The following is a 14,726-nucleotide window of genomic DNA, read 5'->3' as shown; positions in this document are numbered from 1 at the left end:
ATATATATATATGTATATATATATATATGTATATGTTTGGGGGGTGGCTGAAATTTTTTATGGGGCCAAAATATTTTTCTGGGGCCAGAATAAAGTCATACTTTAATTTGTTGTGAGTTCATGCACTGTGTTGGTTTTGTTCTTTGAGCAAGGTGATGTTCATGCATGGCTCATTTTATACACCAGTAAAAAAAAACATATACCTATGCCTTGAATTTGGGAAAAAAAATCATATTTTATTTATCACTAAAAAGGGTTCGGTGAATGCGCATACAAAACTGGTGGGTTCGGTACCTCACAAAAGGTTAAGAACCACTGCTTTACAGGGATTTTATTTTTGAACTATAACAGTGTTGGACATCAGCTCCTGTAAATATCGAGGCCGGATGAGGTTTGAACCCAAAATCCAGGCTGGATGTGAAGATCTAAATGAAACAAACATTTATTAAACGAAGAAAAATAAACAGGTAATCTGGTAGCAATAATTGTATTGGTTGGGGCACGGGGAAAGAAAACTCTAGAAAAGGCACTGGAAGGATTACATGCATGATGCTTAACTTTAAAGGACTGAACTGATGAAGTGAGTGGAGAACAGAGAGTGGGCATGGCAAGTTGACTGGAAAAACATAAGCCCTGTTCATTGAATTTTAATGCAAATGTCAAGCAAAATTGTATAATGTTGCAAAAAAATGTGAATCAGGYGTGTTTCCATCTACTGGCTTGGAGGGAATCTATCAGGCTACGCAAAGTGTAAYTACATCAAATGGCTGTAAACAGGAAGTAAAGGTTGCAAACTCACAGGGAYCACACACCTMAGGACAATGGAGAGAAGTTACCAGGAACGTGTTGCTACTGTYRGGCAAGTTGTAATTATTTGGCCATATCAACTAGTATTGGTGATGTTACATTCTGTCTGGAGACGTAGAGAAAAAAAAGTAATTCTCTTCACATTACGGGAACATCCGGGAAGACGCCAATGGCGGGAGAAGAGTCTAGCTGCAGACTCAGCTGGTACAATTATTGGACAGCCGAAACAGCTGATCAATCATGTGAGGTAAGAATGTCAGAGCTTATTCCGCAAATGTGTTTCCATCTCCCCTTTCACGCTTTAACTCCTTTTCATACAAACCTTGTGAAATTGAGGAAGTTTTTTTCGAATTTTGCCGTTACCATCAAACTTTTCTAATGTGATACATCAAATTACGCATAAAAAACATTGATGGAAACACAACTACAGAGACTGAGAGTAAATGAGAAATGGAACAAGGAACACTGGGAAGCTGAACAAGGATATGATGGTAAGAAAATAAACRCAAGAAATACCAAACCTAACATAAAGTACAAAAATACTGACTGGTAAAAATCTAAACTGGGAATAACATAACACAAGGAAGGATCTGGTAAAAACATAATTTCAAACAAATAAAACATAATTACCAAAAACCTGATCTAAAACACACCAATCAAAAACCAAAACACACACATCATGATAGATAAATGTGTCCAAAACAAAACACAATAAAACAGTGGGGAGTTGGACAAACAACTGTTCAGATTTGWTCTGTATGGACTACTTACACCTGCTGTAAAGGCAGGTGTGAATGGATGAGTAATAGGTGTGCAGCTGATGTGGTCTGCTGAGGAGAAAGACAGGTTTTAAATGTTGTACAGCAGTGAAACTGAGTGTGTCATGAAATAAAAAAAATCACTTTACGGATGCACGTCAAAGTAAAAGGTTTTAACTGATAGTTTTCTAAACCATAAAGCACTCGAGTCTGTAAATTTATCACCAAGCTAAAGGAGAAATAGAGAAAGAGCACGTCTTTTTTTTTACAGCCTGAGGTGTCCACTTTTCACTTTGAGTTGTGGCGTATTTGTGTCTAAGGGGGGTCGGCTGGGYAGAGTGGGCTGCAGCCTGCCACGATTAGGCCGCGTGTCACGGTCAGTGCCACCCACCCGAAGATAATCACCCACTCCTGGGGAGGTAATCAGTGTGCACAACCTCAACCATTTACAGTCAAGGCTGTCTCACTGAGCCGCCAATGTTGTTTCATTACCACCTGCATCGTAGTGTGAACAGAAAAATTGCTTCTCTCGGACTCACACTGATTGCCAGTGGAAATGGACCGAATGGCTGCAGATACTGAAGAAGACGTATAACTCTTGTCAAAGCTTCCCATTTCGACTCTTCTCACCCCACACAGATGCATTCTCATATCCATCAACACCTGCTACGACCTAATTTATCAGTCAGCCATGGATGCATTGCGTGTGGGCAGTTTTACATCAACTCGTTCTAAACGGTGGAGTGGGCTTAATATAGCTGAATGTCATTATCACTGAATTTGCAGAACAAATCAAAGACAAGTGGTGCGTTGTGTTTCCACAGGTATAAGGAAAGCAAGCATTTCTTACAAATACTATGTCATGAATTTATGGAAAATACTCTTTTTGATACAATCAATTATTTTGGCTGACTCTTCTTTACAACCTATACTCTTTTAATGTTCAGGCACATAATTTTTACTTGGATTGTATCATTAAATGAACAAATTTGACCAACTTTATGCTGTTGAAGTGTGTTGTGCAGTTTTACAGCAATTCTAAAATAAATCTGCATGCATGGAATTTACCTTGTTTGTGTTCATTAGTCACAAATCAAATGTAAGTAGTTTAAAAATGCTTCCTATTATTTGAGCAACTCTCATCAATGTAAAAAGCATATTATAAGTTGCCAAATGACATAATATGCTTATCACCATATTTTTACATAATCGCTTTGCATTTGCGTTCTGTTTCCTCCTCCTTATTACATCTTTATGTCTTTCTCATGTCCTTAAATTCTGTGTTTTAATGCAGTTAAATAATCAATAAAGATGTCCTCATTTTCATTTTTTCTTCAGAGCGAGCTGTTAAAATGACCTGTTAATCTGAAATCAGTCAAAAAGTATTTTTAAGAGAGATGTTCCGGCTTTATAAAACTCTACAGCCACACTTTWACATCTTTAAATGCAAGGCTGTGTGGCGCAAACATTAAACGTGCAATTTTTTTTTCTTGGATGCAAAAAAAACATGCAAAATTCATAAAAAAAATATGATTCCACGTACTGTTTGAAAATAATCTGGTAACTCTTCCCATTGACAGGCAGCAACAAATTCAAAATCTTTGCCTACAAGCTGGATTAGCAACTGCCTGCTTGTTTCTGATTGGAGAAGTACGGCTGCGTTTGGCTGTTTTTAGAGGAGACATATCGTCCTTTTAAATCCTTCTTTTTCACATTCAGTTGAGGTCTATATAAAGTGGAACTTCAATGCTTTGGTCTGAATTCCTCCCTGTTGTAACTCCACAAGCCCCCCTTTCACTCCTTTTCTGAGGTGTGTCTCAGATCAACTCGTTTTGAGGCTGTCTCTTTAAAGACAAATGAGGTGCTTCACACCCGCTGCACTCCAACTTMSAGACTGGTTCATTCTAGTTTGACAGAAGGGTTTATGACTATATAGCTGCGCAGAATCATTTATTTTACAAATGAATTTAAAGATGTCAACAAAGRAAGACTTGTCCATCCAGTCTTACATGTTGGAGCCAGAGTYTGACCCAGAGCCAGAGGAGAATGAAGACCACCAAATTTTAGTTGGTAAGTCCAAACCTTATTTAGAAGTTCTGTCACAAGAAACTTTAAGTACATAACGAAAYGTATTTAACAGCTAAAAAAGTGAATTTTGCACATGTCCCCTTTAGCACATCGTTGGTTCTGCATTTGGTCTTGTTCCAATTGAACAATAAATAAGAATGTATATGTGTTGTGCTATATTAAGACCTAAAACCAGATGATTCCTTTACGTTGTGTTTTGCAGGATTTTTGATAAGCCACATGCCATCTTTAAGTTTGACTGTTTGTACATAAAAAGACAGAGTCGTGTTGCTAATTTTATTGTGGGAATGATTTGTTAAAAATATTTTATTTTCATTTGTCATTTAGTTTTTACTGTTATCCTCCTCATCTTAATCAACACAAAAACTCCAGTCAGTAAAGTCCACAATCACTGCCACGTTACCACCTTCACCGTCTTCAGAAGCAGCTTTGATCCAAGTTTTATTAAACTCAGAAGTTCATAACAAAACACTCGAGGCAGTCAAGTCAGTCACTGGAAAACAAAATGAGGTATTTTACACTCGACTCAACCTAAAGTCAACTAACAAAACCTGATTTACAGCACATTGTCAAATTCTAACAGGTAAAGTGTTATAAACTACAAAATTCCAAGAGCTAAAAAACTTTTATTTATTTAAATCYGTCAACATATATCAGTTTGTATTTACCTTGTTGATTTTATAATAACCACAATTATAATTAATGTGAAATACTTCATWTGCATCCATGAGAACTTGCCATGTGAGTATACAGAAATACTGAAGCTGAACAAAAATAAGGCAACTTCATATATCGTATCAAATATACAGAGGAGGAAATAAGTATTTGATCTCTTGCTGATTTTGCAAGTTTGCCCAAAGACGTGAACAGTTTATAATTTTAAGGGTAGGTTAATTTTTTCAGTGAGAGATGGCATATTAAATAATGGTGAATAAATGATAAATAAAAAATATTTTCAAAAAAATCTGAAAAATTATATTGCATAAATTATACACAATTGCATTTTGCAGAGAGAAATAATTATTTGATCCCTCTAAAAAAACTAAACTTAATACTTGGTGGCAAAACCCTTGTTGGCATGCACATCAGTCAGACTTTTCTTGTTGAGGTTTGCACACATTTCAGGAGGAATTTTGGTCCACTCCTCTTTCTATCATCTATTAATCAAGACTTTGAGGATGTCACTTGGCAGCATGGACTTTCAGCTCCCCTCAGTGGGTTTCGATAGGATTAAGATCTGGAGACTGGCTAGACCACTCCATGACCTTAATGTGCTTCTTTTTGTGTCACTCCTTTGTTGCCTTGGCTATATTTTTTGGGTCATTGTTGTGCTGGAAGACCCAGCTACGGCACACCCTGGCAGAGGGAAGGAGGTTACTCAGAATTTTACGGTACATGGATCCATCCATTTTCCCATTGATGCGGTGAAGTAGTCCTGTGCCTTTAGCARAGAAACCCCCCAAAAACATAACGTTTCCACCTCAGTGTTCTTTGGGTCATAGTCAGCATTTCTCTTCCTCCAAACATGGCGAGTTGAGTTAACGCCAAAGAGCTCAAAGTTTGTCTCATACAACTACAGCACCAATCGCTCTCAGAATCATCCAGGTGTTCACCGGCAAACTTCAGATGGGCCTGAACATGTGCCTTCTTGAGCAGGGGGAGCTTGTGGGCACTGAATGATTTAAATCCATTACTGTGTCATGTGTTACCAATGGTTTTCCTGGTGACTGTGGGCTCAACTGCCTTGAGATCATTTACAAGTTCGCCCATTGATCTATCAYCTTCTTCTTCTGTGTGAATGTGAGTGTGAATGGGTGAATGTCTGTTAGTGTAAAGCGCTTTGGGGTCCGGAGGGACTTGAAAAGCGCTCTATAAGTTCAGTACCATTTACCATTCTTCATGATCAAGGATACCCCACGAGATGAGATTTTGCATGGAGCCCCAGTTCGATGCGGATTGACAGTCGTTTTGTCTTACTATTGCACCAACAGTTGCCTCCTTCTCACCCAGCAGCCCATTCCAGCCTTGTGCAGGTCTATGCTCTTGTCCCTGACATCCTTAGACATCTCTTTGTTTTTTCCCATGTTGCAGAGGTTAGAGTCTGACTGATTAATTGTCTGTGGACAGGAGTCTTTTATACAGGTGACATGTTAAAACAGCTGTCTTTAATGATACATGGACTGAACTTTAACGCAGGTAATGAGATTAGGAGAGTCTAACTGGTCTGTAGGAGCCAGGAATCTTAAAGTTTGGTAGGGGATCAAATACTTATTTCTCTCTGCAAAATGCAAATAAATGTATATAATTTATATAATGTAATTTTCTGGATTTTTTTTATTCTATCCCTCACTGTTAAAATGAACCTACCCTTAAAATTATAGACTGTTCATGTCTTTGTAAGTAGGCAAATGGCAAAATCCGCAAGGGATCAAATACTTGTTTCCTCCACTACATGATGAGGGACAAACTCTAAGGTGCAAGTTAAGGCATTGTTTGTCCTGAACTGTGATATTTAATGTCCATTTATATTTGCAATGATGGGCTTCAGTTTATATCTATTAAGCATTTAGGAACTGGAATTTGATTGAACAGAGCTGTCACCTCACAGGAAGAAGGTTGCAGGTTTGCCTCTCAGCTCCTTGTGAAAAAATGCTGATGGAATTGGATTCAGTGCCAATAATTTTGGCACCTTCATTTTGAATAAAAACACTATCTGGTAAGTCCTAAATTTGCCAAAAGCCTCCATTTTAACTGAAACTGTAGCTCCTATTCAGACGTTTCAACTCTAATGAGCATTCGAACCCAAGAAGCTGTCAGTTTCATGATGAAAAAAAGAAAATCGCACTAAAATCGGGACGATATTTAAACCAGCTAACCAGCTTCAATCGAGGCCGTAAAACAAATCTGCAGAACAACTAATGCATTTTCACAGAACACTGTAGCATCGAATGAGAATAAAATCTTCATGCTGTCATCTTTTTATAGTATCCTTCATAAAAACATAATAGATGTCATTTGGTTGATCAATAAACACAACAACAGAGCTGCATTTCTTGCAAAACGCAAATTGATTAAACACACTGATGTTTACCGTTTCCTGCTCGTAAAACTGCAAACTGAATACTTTAATTTTAACAGATTTGATCATCAAAATAAAGCAGTTAATCCGATTCATACTGCTTTGGCTTTGAAATGAAACAGGTAATTGTTTTAGTGGTAAAAACCACAAGGATTTTCCTAATAATCTAACAATAATAATAATTTACAAGGCAAATATTAGCATTTGGGTGAATGTTTGCAGCAAACGTTGTTCAAGAATTAATTCTATGATGAACAGATTAACAATTGGGCAATAAATAAATAAATAAATAAATTATAATAAATTATACATTTTATCTTCTCACATACAGTAAAGGTTTTCTGTGACAAAAATTTGAAACAGTTTGTCTCTATGCTAAAGCTTGATTGCTCACAAGGAACAAAAAAGTTATGCTAATACAGTCATTTGTGGCTGCACTGTTAAATTATTCCAGTGCATTAAAATAGTTATGTTTGTGAGATTTTACCAGAGAATAAAAACCCTCCTCATTTGATTTTCACTTATGAAGATGTGGAATAAGGGAAAATAAAGGTGTTTTCTACATATTAGCAAATTTGAGGTTTCACCAAATATTAACGTGTTAAAATGTGGTAAAATCATTATTTTGCCAATTAAAAGTAGAGTTTAATCAATTTGTTCAAGAATGTGTGTGAAAATGTTTTACCATCATTCTCATTATGTGCAACAAATAAATAAATACATAAATAACAAAAAAAATTATATACTACATAATACTTTGGGTAATTTGAAGTGCTACATACGAATCACCTAATCACTGGCAAACACTTTTTGCACAGACTCCCAGCAGGTTTTAAGATAAGACAAATATAGAGTATATCAGTACAAACGTGGCAAAATTAGTAAATAAAGAACTGCATCCATACTCGGTTRAAAACATCGTGGCTAAAAACTGTCTGAAAATCCTGTGTGAGCACGTCCGTTCCTCCAGGTGGATGTAAAGTCTGCACTTCATCGTCCTCGCAGCTGCACCAATCTGCTGCTCTGAGCAGAACCACTCCTGTAGTTTGTCCTTGTCTGCAGTGACTCTGCCCTCTTTCTTTCTGTCTTTTTCTTTTTTTTTGTCATGTCAGACCAAATTCATGCAGACGTGGGCAAGAATAGAAAAAAATAAATAAATAACTAAATAACAAAAAAATAAATATATATTTGTCCTCGTCTTGAATCAGGTTCCCCCCTCAGCGCCTCTCTGTCACTCTGCTGTGGGCAGGCTGCTGCCCTGGTTCTCGGGCTGGGCCATCCGTCCCGACGCGTTCAAGGGGCTCCGTTTCAGCAGTTTGTTGACGATGTCCGTGCACGTCTGTTTGTACTGGTGTCGCAGCAGGGAGTACACGAAGGGGTCGCAGGCCGCCTTGCTGTACGCTAAGCACTTGGAGACGATTCCCCAGTGAGGGTTGATAGGCACTGCTGGAAACAACTCCACGATCCTGCAGGAGAGCAGAGTAGAAGGGCGAGAGCCAATAAGTCTGTTTAAGTCGAGTTCAAGCACGTGTGCTTGTGGAACTGCTCACACATCTAACTATATGTATCACAGGCTGTTCATGTCAGTCTGTTAGCAAAATATTTGTTATAGTGGATAACTTCTCAGAGCATAACCACATGGATGAACCAGTGAGTCAACCTGATTAAAGATGGCTGCCACAGTTGATCAACCTTAGCGAACCCTTACAAGACTTTAATTCAGTTAATTTTACACATATTTACCTAAAATCTGATGCAGTAGCAGATGAAACTTAACTCCGACTCTAAAAATGAAGTGTTGGTTACTTCAGCTGGTTCCACCAAACCGAGTTGAGTAAATGTAAAGCAATTGAGTAAAATAGCTTTACATTTACTCAGCCAAGTTGACATATCTAAGGGGTAATTTACACTACATGCGTTCCGACCTCCGCAGCAAATACGCACCCATTATAGTCAATGAGAGTGTTTACACTGGCTGCGCACGGCAGCGGTGAGCGGACGGCGATCCGTCAAAATTAGAACAGATCCTATTTTTGCCTGACACCGGAGCTGCGTCGGAGTCAATTTTTAAAGATTACTCGCACCAACAGGAAAAGAAAGGAGCAATACATCCATATTTTCAAAATAAGACACTTTTAGGCTGGATAATTTGTTGGAAAAAAGTCGAATTTGCGGCTATATTAATAAATAGACGGATATATTTCTACACAAATGCTGTCAGAATGTATCGTTCTGTTTGGGAAGCAGATGGAAACATGTAGCATGAAGCATATGTTTACACACACGATACACGTGGATTTTATTTTGAAATCAGAAGTTTCAGAAAGCCGACAGCGAGACAGCTTCAACATCGATACCAAAAGCCTTTATATCGTTGTTTTCAGCTGTTTTTGGAGCTCGTCTTTCACAGAATTAATTATTTTTTGCTGTGACTTCCACACTTTTCACTGAATTTATCGCACCATCTGCTTCCTGCACGTCTGTCGGACCGGAGCAGAGCGGAGGTAGTGTAAACTGGACTTGAAACGCACGCCTGCGACCTGCGCAGCGGAGTGGAGCGAAGACGGAAGGCAAGTAATGTAAATTAGGGTTAACACTTCATTTTTTAAGAGTGATACTGTCACAATTTTGTGGGCATTATGCAATCATTTAAGGAAAGCTAGTATCATTAAAATTTTAACTTATGTTCTGTAAACATTTGTATTGTTAAATGCTTATAATATTTGGAAGTACTTGATCAATCAATTACTTGATTCATTGAGGTAATAATTAACACAAATGGTTTTACAAATGTATAAGAAAGAAATAAAAGACAGGGAGCTCWTCCACCACCTAAAATATTATGTATGAAAATTAAAGAGACATTTAAGAACATTAGGTGTCTTGTCTGCCTTGTCAAATACAAGAAATACAGCTTTTTTTACACGGTCTCATAAAACGGCGTGTAAAAACGACCGATTCGATATTACTGCACTCTGTATGATTAGTGTGTCYGCAGTTGAGCTCCGTCAGCACATTAACACTGGGCCAGAGGGTTTCACTGACATTTACTCCTGTCGCTCCAATAAAACCGTGAGCAGGAAGTTAAATCAGCAGCTGGGCCACGCAAAGCTCTGCCCATCATGACCCTTGTGCTCGGTGTCAAAGCCTCCAGTGACGCCATCATTATAACAACCTCGCTTCACTGGAAAAGGTTCTCTGCTGGTTCAGTTGTCAGCCTTTTCTATCAAAATGTTAAACGAGTGGACATCCTTTATTGGAAAAACGATTCTTCGCATTGATTTAACGCTTTGACAGATGTGCAAAATTGATGCCAAAAGTAGACAGAAGCTATTTTGGAGGCAGATTGAGTTTTTCTTTATTTTGTCGAAAACAGTGGACCTTTGTRTGGTGGACTAAAATTGACATAACAGCATGACCCGCCCTGCTCTGATCTGAATGGGTAAAAGTCTGACTGTGGTTCTCTCTTTTGGTTGAAAGAAACATCAGTTTAAAATCTGAATGTTATTTTTCTCTTTTCATTTATTCAAATAACGGTCAACCATCATTTGAGGGGGGAGAGATCAACCATCCTTGGAGGAGAACTTTACAACCAGGAGGAGGGATATGGCTGTTCGAAACTAAAAACAATAACGATTACGTGGACCCCTGACCTCTGACCTATTCATTTTAGAATTGATTATAAACTTTTATGGATGACCTATAAGGCCCTGAATGGACTGGCTCCTGAATACCCTATGTGCCCTCCAGATCTCTTAGATTCCATGATCATTTGCTCTTGGCTGTCCCGCGGTCCAGACTGGTCCACAGAGGTGACCGAGCCTTTTCAGTCGTGGCTCCTAAACTGTGGAACCAGCCGCCCCTTCACGTCAGACACGCCTCAACTCTTGGAGTTTTTAAATCTCTTCTTAAAACACACCTATTTTCAAAAGCTTTTAATGTAGTATGAGAGTTGCTTTTCCCTCTATTTATTTGGTCTGTTTTTATGGTTTTATCATTATTAGTGAATTGTCCGTAATGCTTTGTTTTTAGTCGCAATTTGTGAAGCACTTTGGCCAACGGCAGTTGTTCTTAAATGTACTATATAAATAAAGTCGACTAAAGTTGAGTTGACTTAAACGTTGTGCACCAATACCAAAGGTTACATTTCAGTTCTGAAAGTTTAGACATAACATTCAACATTTAAGTTCAACCTTTATTAAAAATTAGCTAAATGTAAGAACAGTAAGATAACAATAAAATATTGGTGGAATATTTTTACTAGGATGTTTTACTCAGAAAGTGAGCTGAATAATGAAAGTGTCTTAGTCATATTTTTAGCACTATATTTTACACTTGGTGACCCATACTTTCCAGAGTCATAGAAAGGCTTTGAAATAACATTGTGTTGCTATTACTGAAGGAACATACCTTAAATATCTGTAAATTGACACGTTAGTGCTGTAGCAGCAACATTTTTAAATTAAGCACATCCAGACGTTTGTTTATAGCTTTTCTAAAATACCTGTGACATTTAGACAGCAGCAAGTTCACCAAATCCAGAATATAGACATAGGTTATATTCTTAAGAATAATCAACAAAACTTTCTGATTAAAACAAATTGTGTGGAGTCATCCAAATAAATTGATTCACCAAAATAAATTAGCACAATGCTCTGAAACTAGGAAAACAAACATTTTTCCCTCAAATAGATATTCTCCAGTGTATTACGTGGTCTGTCAGTTTGTTTTACGCTATTGAAAGTTGAAAGTCTTTGCTGTAAACTGGGCAAACTAATTTTTAATGAAAGATGTGTTCATACTTTTTACTGGCATCAATTATTTTATTGATTTATTTATTTATTGACTTTTATATTACTTATTGACCAGACAAAGTAGGTATAACTAAAAACATAAGCAGTTTTGACGCCATTCAAGAAAAAAAAAAACTCACGGATTCTTTGTTTTATGCTAAAATGACAGAGAAGAAATAAACCAATTAACCTCGTGGCATTCTTTACATTTCCAGCAAATAAACCCCTCATATAGCACAGATCCCTTTGTGTCGTTCAATATGTTACTTTATTAAATTCATGTGGATTTCTTTTTTTAAGGTGGACACATCTATGATATTGAATAAACCTTTCCAACAGCAGCGTGTTTGTGCAGAAACAGTGCCTTTATTAAATTGGATRTTGGCCAGCATTTATTTTAGCCGAAAGTGGAGTTGAAAAGTTAAAAATGAAATCCTTCCTGTGAAGCAAGCAGGACTGTGAATATTATTTTTCTCTTGCTCATATCTTGATGTTGTCGTGTCGAGATAAACTCGTCATATAAAGACAGGAACATCCCTTACGTGTCGTCGCTTTGCAGGCCATCTTTGAACTCATTTCATCAGAGCAGGGTTTGATGTAAGGGGATTCTAACAAACAGGGATGCACCCGGCGAACTTGAGAGGAAGAAGAAAAAAAAGCGCTAATGCAGCAGCAACACCAGCAGAGCTGAGGCGTATTACTTATCACAAGGTCAGCCAATCTCATCATACAAATCTGGCTGTGTGGAGAGAAAGCAGACAGGAAGTGGGAGGGGGAGAGGTGTGTGTGGGTGTGGGTGGGTGGTCTGCGTAACGCCACAGTGTGAACCAGCATGGTTTTCCCTCTGATCTCCCCTCGGCACCCACCTTGTGATCACGTAGGGAGCAAAGCAGAGCATGAAGGTGCCGATGAAGGTGCTGATCTTCCTCGTCGCTCTCTGCCGTCGCCTCCTCTGCTCCTCCAGGCAACGCTGTCGAACACTGGTGGCGAGGAAAGTTCATTAGTGGACGACATCATTATTCACTTCCTGCTGCGAGAAGGGCTTAAACGTGAGGATCCCAGCTTTACAACGTTCACCGCAAACGCTTTTCTTTGGTAACATGAGACTTTGTGTGTGGCCGAGACGCCATGACGGCTTAAAGTTGAGCAAACTGAAGGTCACAGCTTACATTATGGAGTGATGTGTAGATCTTTTACACAAACAAACACACCCTCACACACACCCATTCCTCATTTCTTGGAGCGTTGCAGTGAGTCTTATTGACATTTTAAACTGAGTCAAATCATGGGTGCTGTCTGTAAACAAACAAAACATCAGTGCAAACCAAAGCATCAGTAACCAGAGATTTGATAGAAGATGAGTATTTGAAAGTTTGACTGAGTTATAGCTATTTTTGTGTTTATTCATGTGGGTTAGCTGTGGCAACCATCTTCAATTGGATAAACTTCAAACATTAATCAGTGGAAGATGCATATCCAAAAAGGAATTTCGTTAAGTCTTGATGAAATCTGTTTAATAGTGTAGTAGATATTTTACTAACAGACAYACAAGGTTGACTTTAACAATTAATAGTRCAATTTCAATGCTTGAGATCTTGAGCAATGAGTAGGATTTAAAGTGTGAATGGCTATCAGCTACAGCTTTAAAATGGACTAAAATATACACATTTATATGTTCTATTGAGTTGTCTAAGGCGGCCATCTTGAATTGGGTTGGCTCCAAAAGTTAATCAGTTGTAGATGCGCATGCAATGAATATTTCCTGAAAATGTCTTTGAAATACTTTCAATGGTTCATGCGATATTTTGCTAACAGACAAAGTTGACTCCAATGAGGTAATTTTATAACTTAAAMTAAGATGATCTGTTATTTGTTAGAGCTCAGAACATTAACTGGAGATCCGTTTCAGCTATTACCACTCTAACTTTTAKCTCAATCTTTTGTAAAAATCTGATTGATTAAGCCACTTTTGTGTTTTTTAAAGTGGAGCTGGCTGTGGCAGCCACCTTAAAGGCGGTTGAACTTAAAACCTAATGATTTGTAGATGCACATCTAATCATTATTTTTTGTGAGTTTTATTAAAATTGGTCCAGTAGTTTATGAGATATTTTGCTAACAGACAAACTCTCACACAGGCAAAAAAAAAAAAAAAAAAGCGTTTTTCTCTTGGTTCTCCTTAAAATAAACAGCTGTTTGTCTCCTGCAAGTTGCGAAGACAATAAAATAAAATAAAATAAGATAAAATAAAAACATTTTTACGCAGGAGCTCACCTGGGGTGGATGTCCACGAGCAGCACCAAAGTTTGCATCGTAATAACATCGATCCTCTTACAGTGAAACCTGGCCACCTTCAGAACTTTCAGGTAAGTGAAACACAAAACTACAAACGACAGCAGGAAGGTGAAGGAGTGGAAAAACACGGTGAAGATGACAAACTGGGTCCGGCTGCCAGCCCCCGGACTGGACAGGGTGCAGGACGCGTAAAGCCGGTGGTAGCCCACCCAGGAGAGGCAGGCGGCCGCCGTGGAGAAGGACACKGAGTGCGCCCACGTGTAACCGAGCACGAGCGCCGCGTCCTTGTGGCGCATTTTGGAGTGATACCTCAGGGGGAACACGACCGCGATCCACCTGTCGATGCTCAGGGCGGCCATGCTCAGCATGGAGTTGGTGGACAGGAAGGTCTCCAGGAAGCCCAGGAGCCGGCAGAAGCCGTCTCCCGCCGGCTGAGCCTCCCTGACGAGTCCCGCCAAAGTGAGCGGCATGTTGGACACGGTCAGCAACAAGTTGCAGAAGGTGAGGTTCAGGTTGAACAGACACGGGACCTGCTTGCGGATCTCCGGGTTGTACGCAAAGCAGATCAGCACCAGGACGTTGGACAGCAACGACACGATGATGATCACAACTACCAGCAGGGACAGAATCACCTCCGCAGTGTCCATTCTGTGCCTCACTTCTCCCCACTTTCTGCGCGCATTTCCAGGCGTGTTTGGCTCCAGCAAAACTGTAAATTAATCACCCGTGTCCGTGGATCCCCCGCATCTCTCTCCCCACCCCACCACGGTGGAGATGCCCCTCTCATTTCCCTCTCCAGTACATTCTCTCTGAGGACAAGACCAGGTCCCCCCTTTACCCCTGAACTGACTGAGCTCTGTAGCTGCTCTGTTCTAATGCTGCGTAATGCAGAGGTGGTGGGGTTGGGGG

General features: G+C 39.1%; 1 protein-coding gene across 3 annotated transcripts; it reads right to left on the bottom strand.

The window, feature by feature from the left end:
- Positions 1–3,915: 3,915 nt before the first annotated feature.
- On the bottom strand, positions 3,916–14,603 carry LOC106516593 (G-protein coupled receptor 26). Of its 3 annotated transcripts, none has more exons than XM_014007025.1 (3): positions 13,797–14,603; positions 12,392–12,505; positions 3,916–8,198 (listed from the first exon to the last, which is right to left on the bottom strand). In XM_014007025.1, exons 1-3 carry the CDS (start codon positions 14,462–14,464, stop codon positions 7,964–7,966), a joined length of 1,017 nt encoding a protein of 338 aa, XP_013862479.1. In that variant the 5' UTR covers positions 14,465–14,603; the 3' UTR covers positions 3,916–7,963. The 3 variants fall into 3 exon arrangements, with proteins under 3 accessions (XP_013862479.1, XP_013862480.1, XP_013862481.1); XM_014007027.1 differs by lacking the exon at positions 3,916–8,198 and adding an exon at positions 11,884–12,160; XM_014007026.1 differs by lacking the exon at positions 12,392–12,505.
- Between the last annotated feature and the right edge of the window lie 123 nt (positions 14,604–14,726).

Source organism: Austrofundulus limnaeus, unplaced genomic scaffold (genome assembly GCF_001266775.1).
Source record: "Austrofundulus limnaeus strain Quisiro unplaced genomic scaffold, Austrofundulus_limnaeus-1.0 Scaffold39, whole genome shotgun sequence".
Classification (NCBI taxonomy): Eukaryota; Metazoa; Chordata; class Actinopteri; order Cyprinodontiformes; family Rivulidae; genus Austrofundulus; species Austrofundulus limnaeus.
This window is presented reverse-complemented; position numbering and strand designations above follow the sequence as displayed.